We start from the raw sequence: 13,185 nt of genomic DNA on the forward strand, positions 1-13,185 counted from the left end.
ACAGGGCTACAATGGGCATAAGCAATATATAAAAATAACCATTTATACTGGTCTCTTATTGGTGCACCCTCAATACCATACACACAGATTCAAACACTGCCAGTACCACTGTTATCCCGTAACAGAACTGCTGATGTTTGAAACACAACCAGTATGACCAGTACAAATCCAAGCATTCATAAGACTCCTTTCCACTTTTTCCACCCTTTTGTGGCATGCATGTACACACCTGGCATTTCATTTTCTTCATCTGCATAGCACATCCTGCAGTATATGAGTGAAAAATGACAATGCTGCTTCTGCAGGGTTGTGCAGCTCCAATGGTGAAAGAAGAAAGGTTTGCAGTAACAAGGGGAAAACATTACTAGACAATTTGGTAGGGTAAAAAAAGGAAAGAAGACATATTTTTGGGTCCAATGTCCTTTACATCAGGTCCCAGAGACCAAACAGCCACTGGGAGCAGTGCCATTCCTCTAATACTTTAAATTTGGTATTAACCTCAATCCTGACTAGAAGATGACCAACTGGATTCAGCCTTGATTTAACACCAGTTAGTGACAAGAAGATGAAACTTTCTACACTAAGCTCCAAAACCCCTACCATCAGTGTTCTGCTGACTGTGCTATGTGCTACAGTAACATTGTCATTGCTATGGCACACATCTTTTTGTGGCCACCCTGTTTTTCAAATATAACAACAGACATTAATTGAGTGTGTTTCTTTACAGAGAGACTCCAGCCATAAAAGTGAGGAAATAGTAGTTACAATGGTGGCAGGGCTTCCACTTCCCTTGAATTTACTTCCACCAGTTAAATGATGCTGGGTTCAAATCATCCAACTGATTGGCAAACCCAGCTCCATCATTTTGTTGAGGTTATTGTTAAGAAGTCTAGAGAATAATCTACTGATTATGGTAGATTCCCACTTCTCTGCATCCTTAATTTGATTGTAGCAATCATAAAGCAGCTGTGTGATCATCCTTCCCATCAAAGAAGAGGACAGAGCAGAGTAGCAATCTTCAAGTGAAAAAGGGAGACAAAGTTCTGCTTTCTGTAAGTAAAACAATTCAAATAGTAGGAATGATTTCTGACCTTTAGCCTGCGGTCCTGGTCTCCGCTGCACAGAGAATTCACAGACACTTTAAAGGTCTTCCAAGCTGGATTTAAGTTATTCATCACAACCTGTGAGAGAAAAGAAAGGAAGGGCACCCTTAACAACTGCACATCTCCAAACAGAATGCCAAGAAGAGCATTTCCAATACAGTACTGTTTCCAATACCATACATTCATCAAAAAGAGAAAAAGCAAAGCTCAGCTGGGGGTTTGCAGAAAAAAACATGCAAGGGATATGTGCCCTTGAGCCACCTGCAGTTTGCTATGCTCCTCCTCAGGAAAGCCCCAAAAAGGAGTATGGGTGGGAAACGGACCTGTACACAGATCATGCCACAGAGATTGCTCCAGTACTGCTATGCTTCGGGGAGCATAATTCACAAGGGAAAGGATGTAGAATGTATCACTGAATTGGAAGCCATGGAAGAGATGCAGGACTAGTCAATGGGGTAAGCAGCATTGATTTACACATACATGGTCTGCCTTGCTAGTAAGACTTCATGGGATCCATAACAGACAGGCTCATAATCCCAAATACAGCTCCAGCCTGTACCCCTAAATGCTGCTTTGAAGACAGTGCATGGAAGCAATAATGGCAGTGGGACATAGGATACTAATGTAAAGCACCCAGATTTACAAACCTCATAACATCAGCATCCTGGGATGAGGTAGAGAAAATACAATATAGAATTAACAGAAAAATGTGATCCTCTCTGTAGCATGATTTGGGCTAAACATAATATGTAGAACTCCTGACCTTCAAACAGAGCATCTTCCAGTTTAATTACATTTGGCTCTCCATCTTCCCTTACTTTCATGGGCATAAGTCAAGACCTGATACCCATTAGCCAACAATTACAAGACAGACAGAAGTGTTTTGAAATGTGGGTTCTTGTAATGCCTTTTGTGACATGAGGAGCATAAACTATTCCTTCTGACAGCCCACCAGCATCCTTGGAATGTAAATCCAACCCTATTCCTTACCTCAGTCCTGTGAACGAGTTGTTGGGTTGCATCATCATTCACCCGGAAAATCTCCAGGAAAGGATCAGATTTGCTGAAAAAGTCCTAAAATAAAATATAGGACAGGTTACTCCTGAGACTTGCTTTTCCTTGAGCCTTTCAGGCACACTGTGCTGGTGCTTCCCTGCCTGCTAATGAAAAAGGACAGCCAACATGGCTTCAGTGAGACCTCTGGGTGTATCTGAGCAATATTTCATCCTTGTTCCACCAGGATTTCCATGGCACTGCTGCTGTCCTCAGTTTAACTGCAGTCCTGGCAGGCAGAACTGTAAAATGTCATTTTACAGCCTTTTCCTTTCTTACACCCAGTCCAGGTTCCTGAGCTTCAGCTCCTTCATCCATCTTTGTTTCTTCCTGTTTCCATACCTGTTTAGTCTTTTGACATCAGTTTTACCATGCAAGGCCCTTTGAAACAGATTCTACAGTGGGTACTATTCACCCACCCTCTCAAAACAGTTTAATCAGCCACGATGTGCTGCTACCAACTAATACAAGTACTGTCAAGATGGATTAGAGGTTAGAGGAGCAAGTTCTCTTTAGGGTGTGATAACAGGGTCCATGTTAAGATGACAGAGCAGGGGTATACAGAAAATTACTTAGCATCTCTTAAGATCCAGCAAATCCCTTAACTGTGCTCACTGCACTGCAGAATGCCTTCTCCTAATCATGCATCCAGCTAGCAACTCTTACACAAACCTCAATTAAGTTGCTTTCCGTTTAAGTCTGGCCAAAGCACCTTTTGTTTCAACAACATCTCATTTCTTGTGGCCATGCTGGCTGGGGTTGGGAGTGTAGCTGATGTTAGCCCTCCATAGCTGGAGGGGGAAAGCCAGCCAACTCAGATTTCTAACAGCACAATGCTGCAAAAGCAGGATTCAAATGGACTCAGACCATTTTCCATAGTTTCAACTCCCTCCTTTACTTTCTTCTTCAAAAGAACCACAAGATTAACTTTATGCCTATGAATATTGTTCTTCTCCATAGGCCATATCCAAAACCAGAGACCTCCACATCAGCCCAAAGAAGTGAGGAATTCTGCTCTTCTAGTATTTCTATAAAAGCTTTAGTGTAAAAATGACTGTAATAAGCATAGTCCTACAATTTTCTCCTCACCAAATGCACACCGTACTTCTATTTGAGGAGCTGAATAGACATTGGGAAGGGAACAGCTTTGGATAAGATGCTAGCAGAAGTCTGAGCACATCATTTTGGTCAAATTTGTCTGTAGGGCATTATTACAATTCCAGAACTGCAAAATAAGCAAACAAATCAGGGCTTTGAAAAGGGCCCCATGAATTTGAAAGCCTGGAGAACAAAGTGAGTCCTGCAGATCATGAAGCCTTGGACAAGGCTCAAGCAACCTGAAGTCTTTTCCATCCATAAAGATGACACCTACCAGTGTTGTTTCCAGAGTGCTGTTCTATGAATGATCTGTTTCTTTTCATACTAGAGGGAAGGTAATGGTATGTTTAGAATGGCTGCAAAGCACATGCATATGTATTTGTTAAACCTTAACATGTGGAGCTCTAAACAACAAAGCTGTGGGTTTGCCTATGTGTTTCAATTACATGGTTATAGGACATTTAATGTGAAATGATTAATGTAATGCAGAACGAGCACAAACCCCAACAAATTCTGTAACTCCAGAAGTTGCCTTAAGGCCCTGACGTAGATTTAGTATCTGCACTCTATTCAGCACTTGTAACTGATAGTATATAGGGGGCTTGGTGATCCAGTTATGCCAGATTACTACTGCATAGTGAAGAGAACAAGCAGAGTGAGGCTATTGGTTTAATCTTAATAATGCCATAAATCTGAAGCACGCAGGGATAAAAAAGATTGAGCTGCCTCTTCTCGCATGTAAGTACACTGATTAAAGCTGACTATAAACCTAATGTTAACAGATTCTTCATCAAACCCAAGTTTGATAAGAAAAGTTATCTGAAAGAAAACACCTCAAAATGATATGTCCCAATGCACCCTGAAGTGCAGAAAGATTCAGAAAGGAAACCAGGATTTTGTGTATCATTCCCAGCTGAGCATCATGAAAGCTGAAACAGCATTTTAGCACAAGGGGAGTCATTCTTAATATCTGGTTTTAGCTCCCAAGGCAATACCACCTAAAATGAATGAATGCTGCATGCTATCGTATATCACCCCCCTTGAATGGAAAGCCAAAGCCTAATTCCTTTCAGAACGAAGGTACAAAAATAACATCCTTCAATACGGAAGATGCTTTGTAACAACTTCAAAATGATAAGCTGAAGAAACATTTTGCTTTGGTAGCTATTCATCTTTTCAAAGCTTTTCTATTGTTATGCTGAATCTATCAGCTTTGCATAATCTTGCAGGCACATCCTCTCGAAGAAGAATCGCAGCAATAAAGGTTTAATGCTTTGCTGCTTTAATAATGTTTAAATGATCAATGTATTTGCTAGTGGTAGAATGCATGTTGTTCTTTCAGTATGTGCAGCAGTTACACAGTAGTAACACAAGTACAAGGCTTAAACTTTAATATATATAAAAGAGCAGTATTAGCCTGTAGTTTGCAGCTATTTGCTGGAGAATCTCTCCTTAGCAAAGATAACTGCCTCTTTCAGCCCAGGAAAAGCAGTTTGCCTGCCCCAGTGCTCATTATTTATTATAGCTATCATCAAAACGTAGCTGCTTGTGATGGAAATTGTGACACAGCTATTAATGCAATAGAACCTTCTCAAAAGCTACTGTTCCACTGTGAAGTGTTCTCAGTGGATCTCTTGAAACAAAGACGTGCCAGCTGAGCTGACAGGGCTCCAATGAAACGTGAAAATGCGGTTGTACCTTCCAAACAAGCACTGCAATAAAAAACACACCCTTTACCTCAGCAAAGTCACTTCACTGAAGGAAACTTTCATACCCGTGGCTTTCCTATGGTTTGCCACTGAATGTTCCTGCCACCCTTACAGGAAAAACAGGAGTTGGTTTTGCTTGGTTTGTTGCTTCTCTAAACCTCTTGCAGTTTTATGTGGAGGGAGTGAAAACCACCCCAATAACACAGCCAACAAACATACTCTGTTAAGTTATACTAACAAATCCTGTTAACTCTGCCAAAAATGTGCTGTTCACATCTTTTTCTCTAGCAGAGGAAACTCATACACTTAAGGACCACAGCCTGGATCCTCTTTCATGGACTTTTCCTTTGAAGGGTGGAGAAGAAAATTCCTGTCCATTCAAGATACCACTTATGGTAAAGGATGGGTAGGATTTGTTTTGATTTCTATCTTTAAAGCACATCCAGAACCTCCCTCACCACATTCCCTTATCTGCAAGCTGTGAGACATTAGGATTCAAAGTGTCTTCTGCCACCCCTATAGATACCAGCCCAGGAATCCCTAGGGTAACAAAGGTGACCCTGTGTAGCTGAGCAAGAACAATTGCTTCCACAGGCTTTCCCTGTCTTTCAGGAGACTCCAAGGCCAGTTCCAGCCTTCAGTTTGTTTCTCTGATATTACATCTCTGCTCAGGTCTTCTCTGAGTAGGGAAAGGCATGTAAAACAATGTTCAGGATCTGACAAGAGGGACTCTATTCCCTGATGGGGGTTTTTGACCTTTGTGTGACATTGGAGCACTCACGCTTTTTCACCAATGGCTGAACTATGCAACCTAAGTAATTTCAAACCTTAATACCAGCAATCACTAACAGTGCCTTGCAACTACTGATGTCAAAGTTCACTGCAAGACATACTGAAAGCCTTTCCTTACAAATGAGGTAGGTCAAAGTCCAGCCAGGTTTAGAGCTACATCCCTAATTGGAGGAAGCTGAAAGGCTTCTTTCGACTGTAATAGGCTTCCAGTGGTTTTTATCAGTTGAAGACAAGAGTTTTGATTCAGATAACACACACAGTCATTGTTTGAGTTGTACACTGCATCACCCAGGAATTTTGTATAGAATCATAGAATCCCAGAATGGCTTAGGTTGGAAAGGACCTTACGATCATCCAGTTCCAACCCTCTGCCGTGGGCAGGGACAGCACACCCTAAACCACGTCACCCAAGACTCCATCCAACCTGGCCTTGAACACTGCCAGGGATGGAGCATTCACAACTTCCTTGGGCAACCTGATGAAGCTCACCTTGCCTGGACATGATAAAATGGCAAGAGTCACAATACTCTTGCAGCATTTCAGAATGATCCTCCTTAACTTACCCCCATAAAGTGTTTCCATTGCTCTCTAAAGCTGTGGCCCAGACAAGACTGACCTTGCTCAGAAGAGCACTCTGGCAGCATCCCTTTAATTTCTACCAACAGAAGCTATTAGAAATCATAATATTCATATAGATTACGTTTTACATTTGTGGAAAAGGAATGACCAAGTAGAACCTCACTATGCTGTGTATGTTCTTTCCTTTTTCCTAGATGGGACAGCATGTGGAGCAGGACTTGCATACAACCTTGGAAATCACATCTAAAGACGGCTGTCTACAGAGAGGTTGTTAAATCTACATTTTGACACCTAAATCAATTCTGCGATTCAGAAACACTAAGACTCCAGCAACCGAAGAAAAAGGTTGTTCATCTTTCATATGAGAAGCAAATTCAGGTCCTGATCATTCCGGATTGTTAATGATCCTGAGCATGGGAATGTTATTTACCTGTGTGATCTACATATATTCCAGTGCTATTCATCTTCTTGTGTGCTTTCTGCTTGCCTGAGATTTTCTGGCAGCTTTGACCAGAAATATTATTCACTACTTAGGGCCTGATTTTGACTGTCTGATGTCTGCATCCAAAAGTGCTCTCACTGAGTTGATTTTAAGCTATTCACAATGTCACATTTCACAAACACATGCTTGGATCATCAGAATCAGAAACTTTTGTATAGTGTGACCATATGCCTCTAATTAGAAGCAGCTTTATATATAAGAATCAAGATACTGTGATCCAGTACAATTGTAATCATTCAATTATATGTAAAGCCCTATTAGGATCATAGTCTTATGACATCTGTATACAAAAACATCCCCCGGATTCCCACAAATACACTGAAAGAACAGGGTGCTTTACAAGCAGTCAGCTCACAAGCACCTCAAGCAGTGTTGCTTGAAGTGCTTAATATATGTATATGTCACTAAACAACAAGAGCTATTTTCAGAGATGGGTAGTGCTCATAAAGAAGGGCACTGTTGGAGTCAGTGGGGAGTCTTCTTATTAAAGAGGGAAAAAGCTATTAACAGATCTGCAAGAACCTTCTTCTCACATTCAAGCTACGTTTGTTGAACCAAATGCACATCATGACTCAGCTCTTAGGAAGTTTTCAAGCTTTATTTTAAGATGCTTCAAGTCTAACATCTTTGACTACTTACAGAAAGTTCACTTCTCTAAGCACTTGTGATCTGTGGCATTTTACATGATTAAATTGTCTCGGTTACAGTGGAATTAACTGGCTTGGTTTTAATTAGATTCCCTTGATTATTTTTTGTTTAATTACTTTGCAACTTGAGGAAAGCCTCACTGTGAACACTCATCTGAAATCTCTGTTGTGTTTCATAATAGAAGGCCAAAAAGGGTCCATAAGGGAAAATCTCATCAAATTCTATTTGCAGGCATTCTTATGTCGTTCAGTGAGGTTAATACCGAGCAGCTTACCTTGTCATCCAATTTCCGTGCACTGAAGGAGAGCTCAACGTAGTCGTCGTTGCCAGACAATTCCTCTGCAATCACCTAAATGGAAAGCTGCACTTCAGTTTTGCATAGTGGAATGACAAGGGAGAAAGGTGCCATTTCCCAGTGTGAAGGTTGTAGACCCCATTAGGAACCTGAAGCATGGTACAAGTTAATATGCTTCCCTTTGCAATCAGTGCTAAGAGCATTTGGTGAATCCCTTCCTCAGCTGATGGGTGCCACCGTTTTAAGCCTACAACCCCCAGATCACTCTATATCACTCAACTATGTCTTGTCAGTCGCCTGTCAATGTACAGACATCAACATCCATCAGGGACCCCTTTCCTCTGACCAAGTACTTTTCCTCAGACAGGGAAAAATAATCCTTCAGCATAATTTTAGCCAGCTAAATGGAAAAAGAAGTGAAGTCACCTGTCATTAGTTGCTATGAAAGGCACATTTACATTAGAGGAGTTCACCTGGTATAGTTTTGCTGCAATAGCTACACTAGCAAAACCATTTATTGTAGACTGGGCCAAGATGAAAGCAACACTGAAGTAATGTAGTGTGATTTCTTCAGGTGGTGTAAACTATGCTGATAATGATGCCAGGCACTGTGCTGTGCAATGCTGCTAACCCCCCCCACCCCAATAAACCCAACCAAAACAGCCATTAAAATGCTCCAGTGGAGAGAAAGTATTAACCAAACCTGGGTTATATCACTGAGATATGTTCTTTGAAACAAACCACATTATATCCTATTTGACAGGTATATGATTTTTCTCTATTGTAAGTATTCTCTCTAGAGATTAAACTGCCCACAAGAATCTACTTCTGAGGTGTTTTATGCTCACAACCACACACTTGGCAGCCACATCAGCTCTCCAGCCAGGCTCAGACCATCTCCACCACATGGACCTCAGGTCCTCAGCGAGTTTCTTTGGCAGAAACTAACTTAGGCTCTGCATTGGGCATAACTGGCAGGGTTTTGGTAGCAGGGGCTGCAGGGATGACCTGCGTAGGGAGATGTCAGCCCCACAGCTGGCTGCAGCTGGCTTGGCACCCCAAAACGTCAACTCATCAGTGGTGCAATACAGCACCTCTGTGTGAACACAGTTAAGAAAGGGTGGAAGCTGCTAGAGGCAGGAGGCACAAAGGGAACAGCAGTAGGAGCCCTGTGAGTTCACCCTATAAAAGATCTAGGAAGAGGTATGGGGAAAGGGATGTTGCTGGGGTCATAGCTGGAGATGCACTCTTGGAAGGAGGTGCTGGAGCAGGGATGCCTTCAAAGGGACCAGGGCCAGTGTGTAAGCCCAAAGCAGAGCTGAGAAAATGAGTAAGAAACAGAGCAGCAAAAAAGTAGATTTTCTATGCTCTGATCCTGACCTGTGCCCCTCATCACCCCAGCAAAGGGACTGAGCATAGCATGAAGTGAAGGCAAAGGGAGTGGAGACTATGAAGGAAGGGGGTTGGGAGAGGTGTCTGAACTGACACTGAGTACAGATGAGTGGGAGAAAAGGTGTTTCCCGAAGAGTTTTTGTCATATTTGTTCCTCAATACCCAAACAGGTAATGAAAAGTTTATGTTATAATTACCAACAACTTGAATGGAGCAAAATCCCCTGAGTCAAGAGTGTTCTGGCTGTGACACCTCACAGCAGTGACCTGTGGTATATTCACACTCAGCCACAGAGGGGCACAGATGCCTAACTGCGCACGCAAGTACCATCCCACAGGCACACAGGAGGGGGTTGCTGGGTATGTCCCCAGGTCCTGAAATAATGCTAAATACTCCATCCTGACCTATTCTGTTGAGACAGCAAACTTCTCACACAATAATTGTTGTCTGAGCTCAGTTTTCTCCCATTCAAGCAAAGTCAACAATTTAGTTCTACTGGCTGGAAGTCAAAGCAAGTAACTAAGGTCCATATTTCATGGTTATCATCCAGTGTTAGGCCAGCAGGGACTATTAACTCATTTTCTTTCACCTTTTGTGTATCACAGAGCATTAACTTTTGCCAGAACACTCTAGTTACAAGCCTAACGATTTTAGATGAACCAGAGCATTTGTGTTTGCACAAGACTAGACTCCTCTGTGTCCCATACAGAATAGGAGGGGTCCAGAACACTGTGAAGGTGGGTGAGATAAAGTATGCCCAGATAATGCTAGCAGGAAAGCCAAACCAAGCTATTTAAGAAGCAAAACACTCTCCTGACTCTCCTCAGCCAAATGAGTGGGGAATTCCTTTCCAAGCCCAGATCAAACATGACTTTACCTTATGCATTAAAACAAATCCCTTCCTCTCCAAGCAACAAGGAAGACATCTAAGAAAGAAGATTCCCTGGGCTCTCAGGAAGCATTCTCTCACAGTCTGCTGTCTCTTCTGTGGTTGAAGGCAGGAAAAAATCTAAACAGTCAAGCCAATAGAAACCCATCTGGCTAATTGCACATCAAGGAAAAAAAACCCTTCTCAACCCCATGAGGCAACAGAGCAGAGATCCCCAAAGCAGAATATTTTATTACAGTCTTTGTCTTAATGCAGAGCTGCAAATGTCACAAGCATACTAGGTTCAGTGCAGACAAGCTTGATCTCCTGAACAAGCCAGCAAAGAGGAAGATGAAAGAGAGGTAATACATTGATTTGCAGATTTCAAGATACACATGGGACTATAACTACCCAGCCTGTAATTGCATTACAACACAGCTAAAATACCTAATCTCATCAGCCTTCTGCGTTTGGTGTTGCCGGGTGCACGTGTGTGTATCTGCTCTGTTGGTTTCTGGCTTTTAGGAACTGGGAAAAGCCCAAGGGCTGAGAAACATCAGACTACTGCATGTGTCAGAGGGGGTCAAACTGAGCTTCTGAAGGTTCTAGACCTTCAACTTAAAGCAGTCAAGTGGCACAACTTGCCTGCTGTCAAAGTACCTTAAAAGTAGCAGTAATAAATATTGTGGCTTTCATGCAAATCAGACATTATCTGTTGCCATTTCCTTACAAGCATTTGTCAGATGTTTGTAATGTAATTATCTTATTAAATAATCTCTCCATCAAGGGTTGTTCTGGTGACTTAGCAGGATGCTTTTATGGAGAATTAGTCACATTTCTACATAACAGGAAACCAAGAGTGTATTTAAGACGGACTTACTGTTATAGATGACTTTCCTGCTGTGTTCCCATGTTTGAGTAAGGACTTGGAGAGCTTCCTCTGAGAAACAATCTGCACAAAAATCAAAGCAAAGGGAAATAAGTCCAAAATCTGTAGTAAATACAGGGCTTATTGTAAGCTCATTTTTATGTTGCTTTTTTTTTTGCTATCAAAGTAGTGCCTTAACCGACAATCAGAGCATGGAGTTAATAAGACCATGACTGAGATGAAAGTTCCCTAGGAAGCCTGCAGACAGGATGGAATGGGAGGACAAAGCAAGCAGGTAGGACCAAGCAGAATAGGAAGAACACAATTCACTGAGTTGAACAGAGTAACTCCTTCAATGACTCAAATTGCTTATTCAGGCTGGCCTCTTCTGCCCACTGGACTTTCTTACAGGAACCCCACATTTAGTTATTTAGACAGCCAGGTTAAGCACAAATTTCCCTCCACAGTACACAGCTTGAAGAATTCTTTGTATCTCTTCCTTGCCAGTTGGGATACTCACACAGCTTTAGCTGAACAATCATTTCCCAGCATCTCTGTTAATTCTTCTCCAGACGTTATTGCTGCTACATAGACTTGCACAATTGCTTAAATTTCATCTAGCAGACCCAGTGCTTTTCAGGGTTGCAAAGAGCACCCAGTCTTTTCCTTTTTCTAGCATTTTTCCCTTGATCCAAATGCCTTTTACACAGACTGAATCACAATCAAATGCATTCACTTTTCCCAGTGCAGAGTCCTTCACACTATACATGATTCAACCTCAAGTTTGGAAAGCAATCTCCCACCAAAGAGCAGTGGTACATGTAGGAACTGTTTCCCTAATAACACCCCCTAGAACGATGTTGATATACCAAGGAAAGAAACGTGGTTATCATACCCTTTCCAAAAATGTCTCTTTTGGGTCTTTCAACAGCCCTTGGGTCATGGTTTAACCCCAGCTGTCTGCTCAGCACCACCCTCCAGTGGGATGGGGGAGAGAATCAGAAGGTTAAAAGTGACAAAATTCGTGGGTTGAGATAAAGACAGTTTATCTCAGTAAAGGAAAGCAAAAGCTGTGCACACAAGCAAAGCAAAACAAGGAATTCATTCACTGCTTCCCACAGGCAGGCGGCTGTTCAGCCATCTCCAGGACAGCAGGGCTCCATCACACCTAACAGTTACTTGGGAAGACAAACACCATCACTCCAAACATCCCCCACTTCCTCCTTCTTCCCCAGCTTTTATTGCTGAGCAGGATGTCACATGGCATGGAACATCCCTTTGGTCAGTTGACTGTACCCCAGCTGACTGTATTCCCAACTCCTTCTGCACCCCTCAGCCTGCTCACTGCTGGGATGGGGTGAGGAGCAGAAAAGGCCTTGACTCTGCAAGCAGTGCTCAGCAGTAGCTAAAACACCCCTGAACTATCAACACTGTTTCTAGCACTGATCCAGAACATGACCCCATAGCAGCTACTGTGAAGAAAATGAACTCTTACCCCAGCCAAACCCAGCACAACTTGCAAAAATGTCCACATTCTTCTCTAGACATTTAAGTGCCCTCCAGTGAATGCTGATCCCTGATCAGCTCTGTGGCTTCATAGGATTTCTAATGCAACAAGCATCATTTTCTCCATCTCTCTTAGGAGCTGCTTCAATTTGTATCTCTTCAAATTGCAGATGAACCACCTCTCTAGCTGCAGAATGACCACTGTAAGCTTTCAGTCTTGTCCATGGTTTTGGCATCCCATTAACTCATGCACCAGTGTCCTTAAAGCCTCATGCTTTTGGAGTGCTAGTCCATGCCCTTTACTCTGTCATACTACAAACTCATCACCTACTGAACCTCCCTGAGATCATCTGCTCATTGTTCTGCTCACACTATGCATGTGCTTCCCAAGTGGTGTATTGCACTTAGAAATCAGCAGCTCTCTCTAAACATGGCATCACTTTGTTCACAACAGTGTGTACATCTCCCTGGGGTGGTGTTTCTGAGGCCAACTAGGAAGCATGTTCTGCCTGTTTGACCTTTCTCTGTGATGTGATTTACATTTCATGGTACCATAGCTCTGCTTCCTCCTCCTTCCTTAAACTTCGGCAAGGGCTAATTCTGTGTCCTGAAGTCATCTTTTCCAAGCATTTTGCTTCAGTTATTAGTTATGCTTTAGTGTCTTCAGATGGACTCAGTTAATACCCTAAACTGACAAGACTGAGTCTTCAAACCTTACCTCAGCTGTATTTTCACTCTGGTTTGGAACAAACGTGTTCCTTTTCAAAGGGGA

General features: G+C 42.3%; 1 protein-coding gene across 1 annotated transcript in view; it reads right to left on the reverse strand.

Annotated features, from left to right (window-relative positions):
* CPNE4 (copine 4) overlaps window positions 1-13,185 on the reverse strand; it is a 206,018-nt gene that overhangs the window by 80,892 nt on the left and 111,941 nt on the right. The window contains exons 4-7 of the mRNA XM_034062179.1: window positions 10,920-10,991; window positions 7,759-7,833; window positions 2,094-2,177; window positions 1,092-1,181 (exon numbers count right to left, since the gene is read on the reverse strand). Coding sequence (XP_033918070.1) covers window positions 1,092-1,181; window positions 2,094-2,177; window positions 7,759-7,833; window positions 10,920-10,991 — 321 coding nt within the window. The remainder of the gene's footprint in view (window positions 1-1,091; window positions 1,182-2,093; window positions 2,178-7,758; window positions 7,834-10,919; window positions 10,992-13,185) is intronic.

Source organism: Melopsittacus undulatus, chromosome 1, assembly GCF_012275295.1.
Source record: "Melopsittacus undulatus isolate bMelUnd1 chromosome 1, bMelUnd1.mat.Z, whole genome shotgun sequence".
Taxonomy (NCBI): domain Eukaryota; kingdom Metazoa; phylum Chordata; class Aves; order Psittaciformes; family Psittaculidae; genus Melopsittacus; species Melopsittacus undulatus.